Below are 14563 nucleotides of genomic sequence, written 5' to 3'. Positions count from 1 at the left end.
GCCTCAGTGTTTCCTCCCAGGTAAAATAGATATGATAATAATAGTATTTTTCTAATAGGATTGTTGACTGTTAAAGGAAGTCATGTATGTGCCTTAAGTACAGTACCTACAATAAAGTGCTCAAAAAGTTTACTGATATTATTTTGTCATTAAGTTATTAAATTATTGTGGGCAAGTTTCAAATAGGTTTGCCCATGTATGACTATAGGAATATTTTCTTTGGCCAAACTCCTGGATTCAAATCCTACCCCCTCCTTTAATAGTGGTACAACCTTGGGGAGGTTACATAGCCTCTCTAAGTAACCTCTCCAAGCTTCAATTTCCTCATCTATATGGGAATGTATAATAGTACCTATTTTATGAGGTACTTGTCAGGATTAAATGAGCTAATACAAAACTATGAAGCCCCAACACAGTAGCTGTAAGTACTCAATAAATGTAAGCTATTGTTACAATTACTGTTATTCATACAGACCCTAATTTCCCTTCAAAAGGAATTAAAATCTTCAGCTTCTATTTTATCTCCATTCCCTTTACCCCTCCTCTCACCCACAGTACTTGGCTTCTCTCTAAATGCTTGATAATTAAACTTCCCAAAGGTAAGAGGGAAAAAAGGTCAAACACAGACCTACGCAAATCTGGAAAAATATATAGTGAATTTCAATTGTTCCAATACAGAAATCTAGAGTGGCATTTGGTTTGGACGTCATTTCTTTAAGTAAGATTTTAGTATCAAGGGTCCAGGATGGGTGAGAAAAAAACAAACCCTAATTTACCAGCAAGTTAGAAGTCACATGCAGAAATCTTGGCTCAGTTCAAGCAATCAACCAGGCCACTAGGGTTAAACAGCATGGCAGAATTAAATAAACATTAAACCAGCCAAGGAACAAATAATTAAGTGACATAAACCAGGGTAGGAGAGAAAGATTCTCTTACTCCCAACTGAAAGAATGTAAAGAAAAATAAATAAGAAAACAGGCGTAAGGTGTCATTGGTTCAGTTATCTGCTGCTGCTGGGGAATGAATTTTCTCCGAGAACTAAGTGAGAAAGAAAGGAAGACATGGTTGAGAAGGTCAGCAATAAAAGAGCGACTAATAGTAAAGTCAGCCTCTAGGCCATGGCAAAGGTGTGTGGGGTGACAACCATGGGCTGTCAGGAACGCCACACCACTGATTTCACACCAGGAGTAGAAAAGACTCACATTTCCCAGAGAAGAATTATTCCTATTGGAATGGCTTCTATCTCGGGACTCTGCAAGACAGCTTTATCTGCTTGGCAACAGAGTTCTAAAAGGCTTCCCTTGTACAGGGCTGAGAGGACGGTTCTTCAGACATAGTCAGCTGAACCTGGTTCTGCTGTCCGTGGGTTCTGCTGTCTTCAGGTTCTGCTGTCCGTGGGTCAAAAATATTCAAAAACACTCAAATTCCAGAAAGCTCCCAAAAGCAAAACTTGAATTTGCCTTGTGCTGGCAACTATTTACATTAAATTTACATTGTATTAATTATTATAAGTAATCTAAAGATGATTTAAAGCATATGGAAGGATGTGCATAGTCATATGCAAATACTATGCTATTTTATATAAGGGACTTGAGCATTAGATTTTACCTGTGGGGTGCTGGAACCAATCCCCGGCGGACATGTGGATACCTGGATACCAAGGGACAACTGTACTAGCTAATGATCTCTATAACACCTGTACTGGAGAGGGGCTAGGAGGCCAAAGATGAAAGGGGGGAAATCAGAAAAATGGGTTCCACCATAAACAAAGGCACATAAATGGAGATCCAGGAGAAAGCAAAACTTTAGAGATTTATTTTCTTTTTTATGCCAATATGAGCCTATAAGAAGAGATTAAATCAGCAGTTTCCAATGCTTTTTGTTACTTATTAAAATCCCAAACTAGGCTATGAATCAACATTAAAAAAAAAATAGCTATCATCTTTCACCAGGCTTCATTTTCCCCATTCCTAACCCTTAAATAATGACTTTTAAAATATGACACTAAATCAATAATTAAGATAGTGAACTCTAGCACTAACGCATTAACTTCCACGACCAAAGCCAGTACAATCTGACTACAGAAGCTGTTTCCTGCACCCCCAGGGCTCCTTGTTAGCCAGCAGAGAAACAGGGGGCACAGAGTGAGAAAGGATTTGACATACAATCAGCAGGAAACAAATTCCTGGTTCATAAATCATCATAAACTGATTTTGAAACTGATTTGAAAGAAACAGCGTTTCTAGACACGCAAGAGGGACGCCACCAGTGACGGGTTCATTTCAGACCCAGCCCCTTGCTGCCAGGCACAGAGGCACGTGCATTTCAACAGTCGTGGTGGCCCGAGTCCCATAGCATCAGAAAGCTCGGGGTTTAATGAGAACAATGGGGGCAGAAATCAAACGATTACAATGCTTAAAAAGGTAATTAGAATGCACTTGACTTAAATTTCTAGTTAGTTTTGGTTGGGGAATACATGGGTTTGAAGCCTTCCATAACTCAGCAGCTATTTATTGAGCAGGATGTAGTACGGTAGGGCTACTTGAAGTGTGGCTGGTCCACAGATGGGCATCAACAGCATCACCTGGGGGCTCATTAGAAATGCAAATTCTTGGACCCCAGCCCAGACCTATGGAATCATAAACTCTGGAGGTGGGGCTTAGCAATCTCTGGTGTAACAAGCCCTTCAGGGGGTCCTGGTGCAGTTCAAGTTGAGCAGCACTGTGGTCAGCTTATATGTGAGAAGCAACAGACTTAGCGATCAAGCTTTGGAGTCTGATTCCAGTCCCACTATGTGACTTTGGGGAGTTACTTATCCTCTCTAGGCTTCAGTCTCCTCTTCCACATGGAGTGCTTGGCTCGATGTGCTCTAAGCACCATTGGACATATGTCTATTAGCATATTGCTGACTTTATAGACACAAATAAACAGTCAAAAAATAAGCAAACTGTAGAAAGGAACTCCAATCACCTCTCTTGACTTGGAAGAAGACATGTGGTTTATTCTGGATGTCTAAATTGCTGCCATATGTGTACCTCCCTCCTAGAGCAAAGGAACTATACAAATAAAAGTGTATAAAGTCTGTCTCTGATCTCAAAGCCTCCAGGAGTTCACACGACCACACTGAGACCAAAGCAGCACTCTCTTGGGAGAATTCACAGCTGCTCAACATCTGGGGGGCCAATCAGGCTCAGGATATGGAAAAGCTTAGGACTCCATTTCAGATGAAATCTCAAGGGTTCATCAAAGGCTCAAATGTGTATCCCTGGGTCTGGCACTCATTACTTGCCCTTCATTTGCTTTTTCTTTGGGTGCCAAGAGTCTGACGAACTGAGGTGTCCTCCCCTTCTGATCCCTACCCCGTAGGCAATCCTTTCCCCCAGGTCCCCGTACACTGTTCTCATTGCCTCTACGTTTAGCAGTCTCTCCTGGTGCTAAGGATGACTACCTGCATGAACACGATGTCCTGTACAGTAGCCACTGTCCACATTTGGCTGTCGAGCCCTTGACACATGGCTGGTGTGACTGAGGAACCACATTTTTTATTTCATTTTATTTTCTTTCATTTACATGTAAAACCTGATAATCGATAAAACTCTTGGAAAACTTTTAAGCATCTCTGGAGCAACGTAGACATGTGAATCTACTTTTTTCAACTGTACATTTTATAAAATCTAAATAGAGATCAAGTATTTGTGATGAAAATTTAGCATCCGAATTGAGATATGCTGTAATGGCAAAATATATACAGAATTTTGAAGACTCATGAAAAAAGCATATAAATAGCTCATTCGTAAGTTGATATTGATTACATATTGACACGAAAATGTTTTGGATATATTGTGTTAAATAAAATATATTATTAAGTAAATTCTGCCTACTTCTTTTTGCTTTCATTTTTTTTTTGCTTTCTTTTTAATGTGGCTCTTAGAAATGTAGAATTACCTAAGTGGCCCGCATTATATTTCTCCTGGACTGCACTGTTACAGAGCATTAAATAAAGGTATTATTGTCATTACTCAAACTCATTACAAAGCTGGAATCTGACTCAGAGTCTGTGTAGCTCTGACCTCTGCAAGCCACAGTCCTCTTCCTGCCCACACCGTAGAGAACAGCCCTTCTTTCCTGGTTACCATTTTCCCTGATTGGTAAGGCAAGCCCTTCACAGAGAGAGACTTTCACATCTCTTTCTTTAGTCAGGCACACTGTTGGGGCCAAGAATACCAAACAACAATACCAGGAATCGTAGCCCTGCTCTCCACAGGTGGGTATTCCACTTGTCCCAAGGAGGAGAATTGTCCCAGGACAGTCGCTTGCTCATTCCAATCCTTAAAATCTAAGATGAGCTCCACATGTACATTTTAATTGCACATTATGACTCATTCCCAATGCAGGACATACACGTTTTACTTCCAATTCCCTTGTGATCTTGATCTTCTCAGAGCAAGATGCAAATATAGTTTTCGTAACTGACCAAAGTTTTTATTTCGTGTCCGGTAAATGCACAGCTAAGAAATTCCCTAGGAAACACAACAGCCTTTGAAATTAGAGAGAAATCCCTTCCAGAAAAGGCTTTTACATGCAAGAGTTTTCAAACCTCAATAAATACTAAGATATGATTGAATGAATGTGGGCGCACATTTCTATTTATATTTACTATGTATATGTAGAGACACATTTTTTTACACAAACACTAGAATGACTTAAGTACAGGACCTCTCTTTTCCTGGCCCCTGAGCATCTCTTTAGGAGTTAACTTTCCCCCAGTCTCCCATGTACCAGAAGTTGTGAGTCTCCACCCCTCCACATCACACAGGAAATGAGAGACAGGCCTGGAGATATGGGGTGTGGGCAAAAGGCTCTCTGAAAATGTTACCTACGCCAAGGTTGCTGTTTATTGAAGTCCCTGGATGCCCTAGGCCAAGATCTTTGATTTAGTGACTTGAAATCAAGTTAAAATCAGAAGCAGGGCCTACTCTTAATTCTTGAGTTGAGCAAGAAAGAAAACAACAGTGAAAGCACAGATAATCTCTTCACCGCATTTGAGCTATTTTCTTTACCTTCCTGCTGACATACCTTGACAAAGCTGCTAACAAGGAAAGGAATTAACCAATTTGGAGTTTAGCTCCTCTCCCTTTCCAGGCTCTGGTGGAAGTGCTAATTGGCAGTAAAACGCATAAAAGGTGTACATCAGACTGGCCAGGGACCAACAGGATCTGGATAATCCATAAATTGAACAATGACCCTTTTAATAACCAGGATCTAACTGCAGCTTTCTGTAATGGGATCCTGGTAACACTTGTAAATCTACTCTGTTCAATTAGAAAAATGCCTTTCTCCACTTTTCCCGGAATCCAGGAAATAGAGAACTCATCCAATTCCCAACCCTCAGGCATAAGCATGTGTTAAATTCTCACAAACAGCTGAATATGTTCCTCCTGGGGAGGAGATATCATAACTTTCCCCAGTCATCTGCTGGAAAGCTTAATGGGTTCCCTCTGCTTGCCTCAAATCTAAACTTTTTTTTCTCCCACCAGTCCCCAAGATAGGTTTCCTTGATTCAAGCTGTTATCTAATTACTAATGATGCCAATAATAGTTTTGCCACATGTGTACAGCGCATTCTGCTTTACAAAGTGCATTCACGAACTTTATCTCTTTTGGATTCCAACACCACCCCAGGGGGCATGCTGGCTGGGCAGCCTGAAGCTTATATAATCTGTGGGTCTCTTTAAGAAAATGAATATAAATTATAAATACAAACATGCCAGAAACTCTTCCCAGAGCCTTGAAGGGGCCCTGAAGCTTAGCCTAAGGGTAAATCTAACTCTATCACTCCTCTCCTTCACTCCCACCTTCAAAGGGACATGTGGGTTTCTCAGCAAAGAGGGCTGTGGTCATGTGACTTGCCCAGGATCAAAAGGCTGTTAGTGTTAGAGGCAGACTTAGAACCTTCTTATTTCCCCAGTCCCTGTGGCCCCTCTATATCCTCTAGTTCCTCTGTCACAAAGGAAACTCTGAGGAAGGAACAAATAAAAATAACACAGCTAAAAGAGAGCTCCATCAGGAGATTGTTAGGAAGCTGTCTAGACTCAAAAGATGGTGAAATAAACTCAAAGCCCCTATAAACATTCACTGAATTGGCACTGAAGGTAAAATACATACTACAACACTACCCAGAGCCTGGGTCAACCCCACCTTCACCACTTACTAACCATAGGACCTGGAGCAAGTTAGTTAGCTTCTCGGAACCTCAGTATCTTCATTTGTAATAAAAGTTTACATGAGATGATACATGTAAAAGCACTCAGCCCAGGACCCAGCCTGAACACACTAGGTGTTCAATAAAGAACAACTGTTATTGCTGCTGTTGTTCTCAATTCATCCAAAAAGCAAAGCTTTTACACAAGCAACTCATTCCCCAAAGTGTGCTAATGGAATTTGCAAAAGCATCTGCTCAGTCACAATAAGCCTAAAAACTACGCAGGGCAGCTACTGAGACTTCAGCATTCTTTGGGCAGCAGAAAGAAATGTCATAGCAGATTTATTAAACAAAGTGCCTTGTCTATTCTACTTGCAGGGGTTATCGCAGAGTTTCAGGTTTGCAATCTGTGTACCTGTGAAGTTTCTGTGGCTTTCCAGTCTCAGTGAAGCCATATTATTTTCCAATCCTTTGAAACCTCATAGTTTGAGAACCATAAATTGTGGTGTGGATGCTGAGGTTTGTTGTTTGTTTTTCGCTTTTGCTTTTTTTGTTTCTATTAACCCAGGGAACCAAAATGATCATGACAAAAGATGTCACTCCTATACTTTTCTTCTTTCTTCTTTCCAGTCCAGGTCTCTCTTCTCCCTCCCTCTAGATTTCAAATTGGCTCCAGATTTTATAAGAAGCCCTAACAGATCTAAAAGAAACAAACTGAGAAGGAACTTAAGGAGAAAACTAACTGATAAACTCTAATCTGCTTGCTTATGCTACAGTGAAAAATCCACGCATGTTTAAGAAGAATTAGGCTGCTCCTAGAGGAGACCAGGTTAGACTGTTGTCTATAAGTAGCATCTCAAAAAAAATTAAATCATTTATACATTCAACATTTAGGAAACACTTTACTGTGAGTCAGACTAGTTGCTATGGATATCAAGTTGAATAAGACAAGGCCTTTTCTGCCCCCAAGATTCAATTAGGTAACTACCAACACCGCCACTACTCATATTCTCACTAGGTATACCTTTTTTCTCATTGAGTCCGTAATCTTACTTAGGGCAAGAACAGTATTCATTTACATATGCTTAGTAAACACTAGCTGATCGACCTGCTAAAGGCCCCTGTGCTATATGAGTTCATAGTAAAACAAGAGAGTTGAGCTAATTTACAGTACAGGGTAATACTTGCTGCTACAGAGACAAGAACCAAACCATGGAGCCACAGAGGAAGCCTGAGGCAGGGGAAGACTTGACCACAGATGTGATGCTGAAACAGGAGTTGAAAGATAAGCTGAACTCTCAGTGGAGGAAAAGTGATAGCAGAGGGAATTTCCTGCAGAGAAAACAGCATGTACAATTACAACTAATAGCTAATAATTATCAAGGACTTATTATGTGTCAGGTTCTGTTCTGTAGAAATTAGCTCATTTATTCCTCATAGCCTTAAGAAGTAGGCACTATTTTTGCTCCCATTTCACAGATGAGGAAACTGAGGCTTAGAGATTTCACTGCTGGAACAGGTTGGTCTGACATCAAAGACCAGGCTCTCAATCCCTGTGCTATACTACAAAGGCACAGAGCCATGAAAGGAGGTCCTATATCTGCAGACTTTGAATTCATTTAGATAAGTGTCTAGCTCATGAGGAAGGGAGTAGTAGGTGGTGAAGCCAGATATGTGGGCAGGGGCCAGATTCTGAAGGAACTTGAATGCCAAGCTAAATAGCTGGGTTTACCCTGCAGGGCCTGGGGATCCAAGACAAGCATTTAAGCCTACAAATGGCTTGATCAGCACTGCACTTCTGCACAATAATCTGAGAGTGATGTGGAAGATGGGCAAGATTATGAGGCGCCTGAAGGAAAGGAGGCTATTTCAAAAGACAGACCAAATACTAGGTTCTGGACAAGGCAGAGGTGATAGGGATAGAGAATAACGGGCAGATTTGAGAGATTTCCTGAGACAGAATTGATGCAGTATGGGGAAGGATTAGGTCTGGGGCAGTGGGGGAAAAGTAAATGAGAAGACACCAAGCCCGTAACTTGATATCAACATTCATCAAATTTCCCATCAATCAAGACCAATGTAGGGACTTCCCTGGTGGTCCAGTGGTTAAGACTCCGTGCTTCCACTACAGGGGCACGGGTTTGACCCCTGGTCCAGGAACTAAGGTCCCTCATGCCTTGTGGCACAGACAAAAAAGAAAAAAAAAAAAGGATAAATGTCATACGAGGACAGGTGACTGGTAGAGAAGATAACAGTAGCTTAGACATGCACCTACTGTGTTATTGTCTAACTGCTTCAAGTTCCTAAGTATCATCAACCTGGCAAAACCATAATCTTCTCCAAGGCAGAAATAAGTGTCTGTGTCCACATGTTCACTCAGTTTCCATTTCAGTACTGAATCCAAAAAAAAACCTTAATACAACTCACTAAATATATGTTAAATATCAAAGGTATACGTGATACTGTTCTCAAAAAAGTACCTGCTGACCAAAGGAAGAAATCATAAAAGAAAATACAAACAGCTTTTATTACATAAAATACTAAAGTATCTGTAATTTATAAGAGAAGAAAAACAAATGACTTCTATAAATTTAAGCTTTATTTCACTAATAACCAAATAAATACAAATTAAATATCTTTCTTGTCTACCAAATTTCAAAGAGTTTTAAAACACCCCATGGAAAGAGACTGTCCCTTGACTTGATTATTCACAATGGCACAGCTCCCCAGGAGAGCTGCCTAACCAGGAGCATGGCAAGAAATGAACCTACTAAGACTTGAGGTGTTTTTTTCTGCAGTAAACTAGCCTATCCTAACTAATGTGCAGATATTCCCATTTAACCCCTAGAATAACCCATTGAGGAATGCATGATCAGCTCCATTTTAGAAACTGAGGCAGTGAAATCAAGAAACTTGCTTATGGTTACACAATTAGTAAGTGGTGGAGCCATAATTAAAATCCACATATTTCTGGCTTCAAAAGCCCATGCAACGTGGAGTAAGTATGTATTCCACAATTAAAGGATTACCGAGGTAATCATTATTCTGTTATGAGAACCAGCTCTACACATGGGCAGAATGGGCCCTTATCATGCACAATACTTTGAGGGGATATTCTGTATGCCCCAAAAGACCACCATTTGCTGCCATGGTACAGGCTCCTCTTCTTAGCTAGTCAAAGATTCCTATTTAGGGTCACTATTGTTTAGGCAATAATGATACTTTAATCAACCTCTTTGTATCTCGGGATAATACGATCTACCTCAAAAATCTGTTGAGAAGATTAGATTTTGCCCACAGAATAAAGTTGACCCTGACTCAAAAGTTATCCTTCTAAAACACAAGCTTCATCACAGTAAATCATATTCAGTCTTCAAAACACAGCTCCAGTATCATAAGTAGGAACCCTATCCTGATTATCCAATTAGAGGGTTCATTGTTTTCTCCCTCCATGCTTCTGTTATGCCTTCCACAGACCTATTATTCTTCACATTGTAACAGATTCATTTACTTTTCTATCCCCCTTACTATACTGTAAGTCAGTGGAGAATGGAGTCAATGGCTTATGCATCTTGTGATACCAACACCAATACGGCAGAAAATATTTCATTAAAAACAACAACAACAGTATATCATTTTACCCTCACAAAACCCTATCAGGCATTCTACAACTTGGGCAAACTGAGGTTGCAAGTTGCAGTGACTGTCTAAAATCATATGCAGGAGACCAAGCTTGCACTGAATCCAGGTCTCTGGACTCTCCACTCCACCATGCAGGGCCTTTCAAAGACAAGGGGAAAAGGCCCACCAGAGGCCATCAAGACCATCATTGCACAAAGGTACTTTGTTTCTCAAAGGTGGTAAGGACTCTGAATGGTATTAGGGCATCTTAGAAAGTCATCACCTGGGAAAGTACAGGGAACAGAGTTAAAATATAAAGAAGATTGGCAGATCTGGGTCTAAGTCCAGGCTCACTCTGTCCTTAACCCTGTTCCCTTGGGCAAATCTCTTAAGCTCGGGAACCTCAGCTTCCTCATCTGTAAAATGAGGTTTTAAACAATGATACTCACCTTACAGGGTTTGATGTAAGACCAAGAGTTATTTTATATGAAACAGGCTGAGGATATAGTAAAGATTAATTAAATTGTAGTTATTATTATATGTGAGGAAAAAATAGCACCTATTGAATGCCTGTGCCACAAAGTATTTTTCATATCTTATATTATTTCATCCCCAGAGCAACCCTGTGGAGTATTATAACCCTGAGGTGCTATTACTTTAATCTCATATTGAGGAAACTGAGACTCAGAGACATTTAAGTAGCTTATCCAAGGTCACGCAGGTAGCACTTGGCAGAGCCTGCATTCAGACCAAGGTCTTTCTGAGTCCAAAGCCTTTGCTCTTTGCAGTTTACCTGTCTGCACCCCAGACTAGTTTCAGCGGAGAAAAAATAAGGAGGAATCAGATATGCCCCAAATGTCTGAGGTCAGTGTGAGGGGCTGGAAAGGGAAGGAATGGTTGGATCGGATTCATTCGTAGCTTGGGATGCGTATTAAAAATGTTTGGAACATGTGCAAGATGAGGCAGGGGAGAAATCAAAAGGGAAGAAGACAGCCAACAATAAATGTCACGCTCCTCAACTTCTCTTTCAGTTAATAACACAATAAATAGTAGAGATGACTCATCTTCATATTTCAGTCCTTGGGCTAGGAGTCTCCAAGGTAAAAATCCCATATTGTAATACCAAGGTATTATTTCCTCTTGATCTTGCTACCATTATGTCCCAGAAAGTGTTCTGAAACCAAACAAAGGAAGTTCAGAAAAATCACAGGAAATACCTCATCTCCTTTACTCTAAGAAATGGAAACAAACTCTACTAGGTTAGTCTCTTATTTGCATCATTAACACCAAGGCATGTTGGGAGAGGATTCAGGTAACTAATACAGCAGTAGATGGCTTCAAATCATCCTACAGAAAAGTAAATGCTCTTTCACAATAGCACAACCAAAAAACTTGATTTCTGGTGTTTTCCTCTGTCACACACAGCTCTCCCAAACTCGGAACAAATAGGCCTTTACGTTCCCAGTCAAGGCCCAGGAAACTTTCATGCTGTGAATGTTTTTGATTCATGCAGTCAGGTTAGGCACGAGTAGAAACAGTAGTCAGAAAAACAAACAAACAAACAAACAAACAAACTCCCTATGGAATAAAAAGTTCTCAAGTGAGGCACTCGTACCAAGTTCTCCCACCTGATGCCACAAGTCTGTGAACCCAGAAAGATGCTCAGTCCAGGCTAAGAACACACTTGGAGAAAGAAAACTCAACAAAGAAGGGGTGGCTGAGCAGACTCTGATAGGGAGTAAAATAATTTTGTCTGTTTATGAGCAAAAGGAAGGTTTGTCCGTTTAAATTTATAAGCAAAAGGAAGGCTTGAAATTCTCTACTAATAAATACACCCTCTTGTGAACTTTTCCGAAGTAGAACTAACAGCATATAGAGTTAGCAGATCTCACAGAAAACTCATTCCTAAGGGACTACCTGTAAACTCTGAAGTTTCTATCTTCATACGATCAAATGTTCGGTAGAACTCCCACTGCACACTCTCACCCCCATTCAAAGCGCTATACCCCTCAGCACCAATAACCCATGTCCAGCCTTTCCTTTTCTCTGCGTGGCCCCAGAAAGGCCTCAGGCAACAGAGCCGCGGGACTCGCGGGAGCACCCCTCCCCTCCCTGCCATCCCCATTATTCGGCACACAGCCCTGCTCTCCCCTGGAGCCAACAGTCTGCAGCTCCTTCAATGCAGGCGCGAGAAGCAGGAATGGTCGGAAGAGAAGCCGTGCCAGCTGCATGTTTCAGAATCTCCCTCCATATGCATTTGCCAAACGAACAAAAAGAAAATCAACGCCAGGAAAAGACAACTGAGATGAGGATGCCGTGGGACCGCGGCTGGCTCCACGCCTCTTAGCAGCAAGAGGCTGCCCAACCACGCGTCCAAGCCATAGATGCGAGTCGTTACCTTCAGGATGCAGGCCATGGCGCTCCGCCGGCCCTCCTGCCACCGAGCAGCGGGGCGCCTGGGTCAGGGGCAGTCCAGGCGACAGGCTGGAGGCTGGTACCGCTGCAGGACCGCTCCAGCCCACATTCCCGCAGATCCAAATAAGGGGACCGCGGCGAGAGCTGCGCGGGCACAGGCCCCGCCCCCCGAGTCGTGGGCCCGCCCCCGGCCCCGTCCACTGGCTGGCGGCCCGCGGGGCCCCGCCCCCCAGGTCACGTGCCGTCCCGGGCGCCGGCGGCTGCCCCTCGGTGCCTGCTACTTTTTCTTTTCTCTTTTTTTCTCTGTAAACGTTCTGTCGTTCATTGTATATAAAGTCGCTCCACAGCAGGCAGGGATCTGGGTCCCGCTGGGGAGAGAAAGTGGCCTTTTCTTCTCCTCGATTCGGTCTCCTCTAACAGATCAGCGAACTCCTAGCAGACACTTCACACTTTAATTCAGTGGATTTGGAATCACCCCTCCACAGGCTTTGGGTACATCAAAGGATTCTTCAAAAGTAGCAAACAAAATTCTCCCTGAGCTGTTTAAGGAAAGAGCCTTCGCTCTGCTTAAAGACTCTGTGATGGCCTTACCTAAAAATAATTTGCCATTAAAAGGGAGCACAAATACCTATCTCCAAAAGATGCCGTGAGCCGTATACTGTGTATGATATATTTTGTTTGTAAGTACACACATATATGTATACGTGTGTGTATATAAAATGCATTGCTCTTTCCTGCTTTAAGCTTATGTGTTTGTGAAAAAATGTGTGTATACATAAATATACCGTAAATAGCATATATGTGTATATGAAAATATAGTATATTCTCATATATATACATTAATTGTATAATCAATATATAAATTGTGTGCGTGTGTTTGTGTGCGCGGGCGGCCGCGCACATGCACAGGACTTAGCTCTTTCCTGCGACAAGTTTAGAATTGGATGAATTTTGTTGCAACTTCAGTAACAAGGTTAGATCTATACATTCCTATTAGGACTGGAAACCCAGAGAGGCCATTTTTCACCATCCAACCTGAACTCTCTGATGCTAAAACAAAGGGTGATACAGCAGGTGCACCTAGGAAGCAGGTGGCCTGGGAGAAGACATGTTGTGGGTCCTCTCCACCTCTCCTCAGCAAACCCTCTTTCCTTGTTGAGTGAAAATCAACAAGGAAAGCCCAATTCCCCAGCAAGAACTGACTAAGAGAAGCAGAATTATTTCTATAACGAAAGTAACATCACACACATAGCAGAAAAAGGGAGAGACCGTCCGTCCTGTGTACATACACAGATCTCCACCACTTGGTCTGTCAGAGAAATCTAAAAACCAGGCCCAAAATATTTACCCAAGAGGTTTCGCTTGCTGGAAGCCCAGTCTAGTTTGCCTCCGTGGAGTCAGGAAAAGCACTGCGGGCTGCCGGTGGTGGCTGTGACGTCATGAGATTGGCTCACAAATCGCAAAGCAGAAACCTCGGCTTTCAAGAGATCTGGTGTTTTCTTGATGAGAACACGCAGAATCCTGGGAGAGCAGGAGGAACCTCGGGAAAGGGTGGAGGCTGAGCTGTGGAGGAACTGCCTGCTCCCAAGGGAAGCTCCTCTTTTCGGTCTCGCTGAGGGACCACACTCTGCTCTCCCACTCCTTCCTCCAGCCCCTCCATCTGCTTCAGAGATCTACTGTATTTTCAGGAAGAACTCCTTGATCATGACTGCATATTTCAAACCACTACTTTAGCTCAGTCTCTAGTGGGTCAGGAAAACCCAGTATTTCATCCATTTATGAATTCAATAAACCTTTATTGAGCTGCTACTGGAAGAATAAATCTTTTTTTGAGCTACCACTAACTGGAGGAGGAAACCTTTATGGAAGTACTACAAGACCTATCGGAGATGAGAGAATGATTTCCGTGGTCTCTAACATCATTTGAGGTTCAGCCAAGTGGGAAAGATGAGAGATACATGATAAAATAACGTGGTAAGGTCCTTATCCAAAGTGGAAGCAAAGCTCTAAGGAAAGAAGGACTGAGCCTGACAGGGTGGCAGGTGGGAAGGGCAAGGGTGAGCAGAGCTCTCTTTCTCCATCCAGAAAGTCTGCAGGTCTGGGAGACAACACGGCAGACTCCAGCGAGCAACCCCGCTGAGCACTTCCTTGCTGGGTGACCTTGATCAATCTTCTTAACCTCTCTTTAATCCTTAGTTTATTTAATAATATATAATTCCTTGTGAGAATTAAATAAGATAATACTTGTAAATCTACTTACCTCAATCTCTGGCACTATGAACATTCTCAAAATGGTAGCTCTTTTTCCTAATGGTGGGGGGCCTGA

The 14563-nt window shown here is 42.1% G+C and overlaps 1 protein-coding gene across 4 annotated transcripts in view; it reads right to left on the bottom strand.

Moving 5' to 3' along the window:
* Positions 1 to 12339, bottom strand: part of ST6GALNAC3 (ST6 N-acetylgalactosaminide alpha-2,6-sialyltransferase 3) — a 567689-nt gene extending 555350 nt beyond the window's left edge. For all 4 annotated transcript variants that reach the window (XM_059899430.1, XM_059899440.1, XM_059899466.1 and 1 more), the window contains exon 1: positions 12221 to 12339. In XM_059899430.1, coding sequence (XP_059755413.1) covers positions 12221 to 12238 — 18 coding nt within the window. In that variant the 5' untranslated portion in view covers positions 12239 to 12339. The remainder of the gene's footprint in view (positions 1 to 12220) is intronic.
* Positions 12340 to 14563: the final 2224 nt, after the last annotated feature.

The sequence above is a fragment of the Balaenoptera ricei genome, chromosome 1 (genome assembly GCF_028023285.1).
Source record: "Balaenoptera ricei isolate mBalRic1 chromosome 1, mBalRic1.hap2, whole genome shotgun sequence".
In the NCBI taxonomy this organism is placed as follows: domain Eukaryota; kingdom Metazoa; phylum Chordata; class Mammalia; order Artiodactyla; family Balaenopteridae; genus Balaenoptera; species Balaenoptera ricei.
Note: the sequence above shows the minus strand (reverse complement) of the source record. Positions and strands in the feature narration are given on the sequence as shown.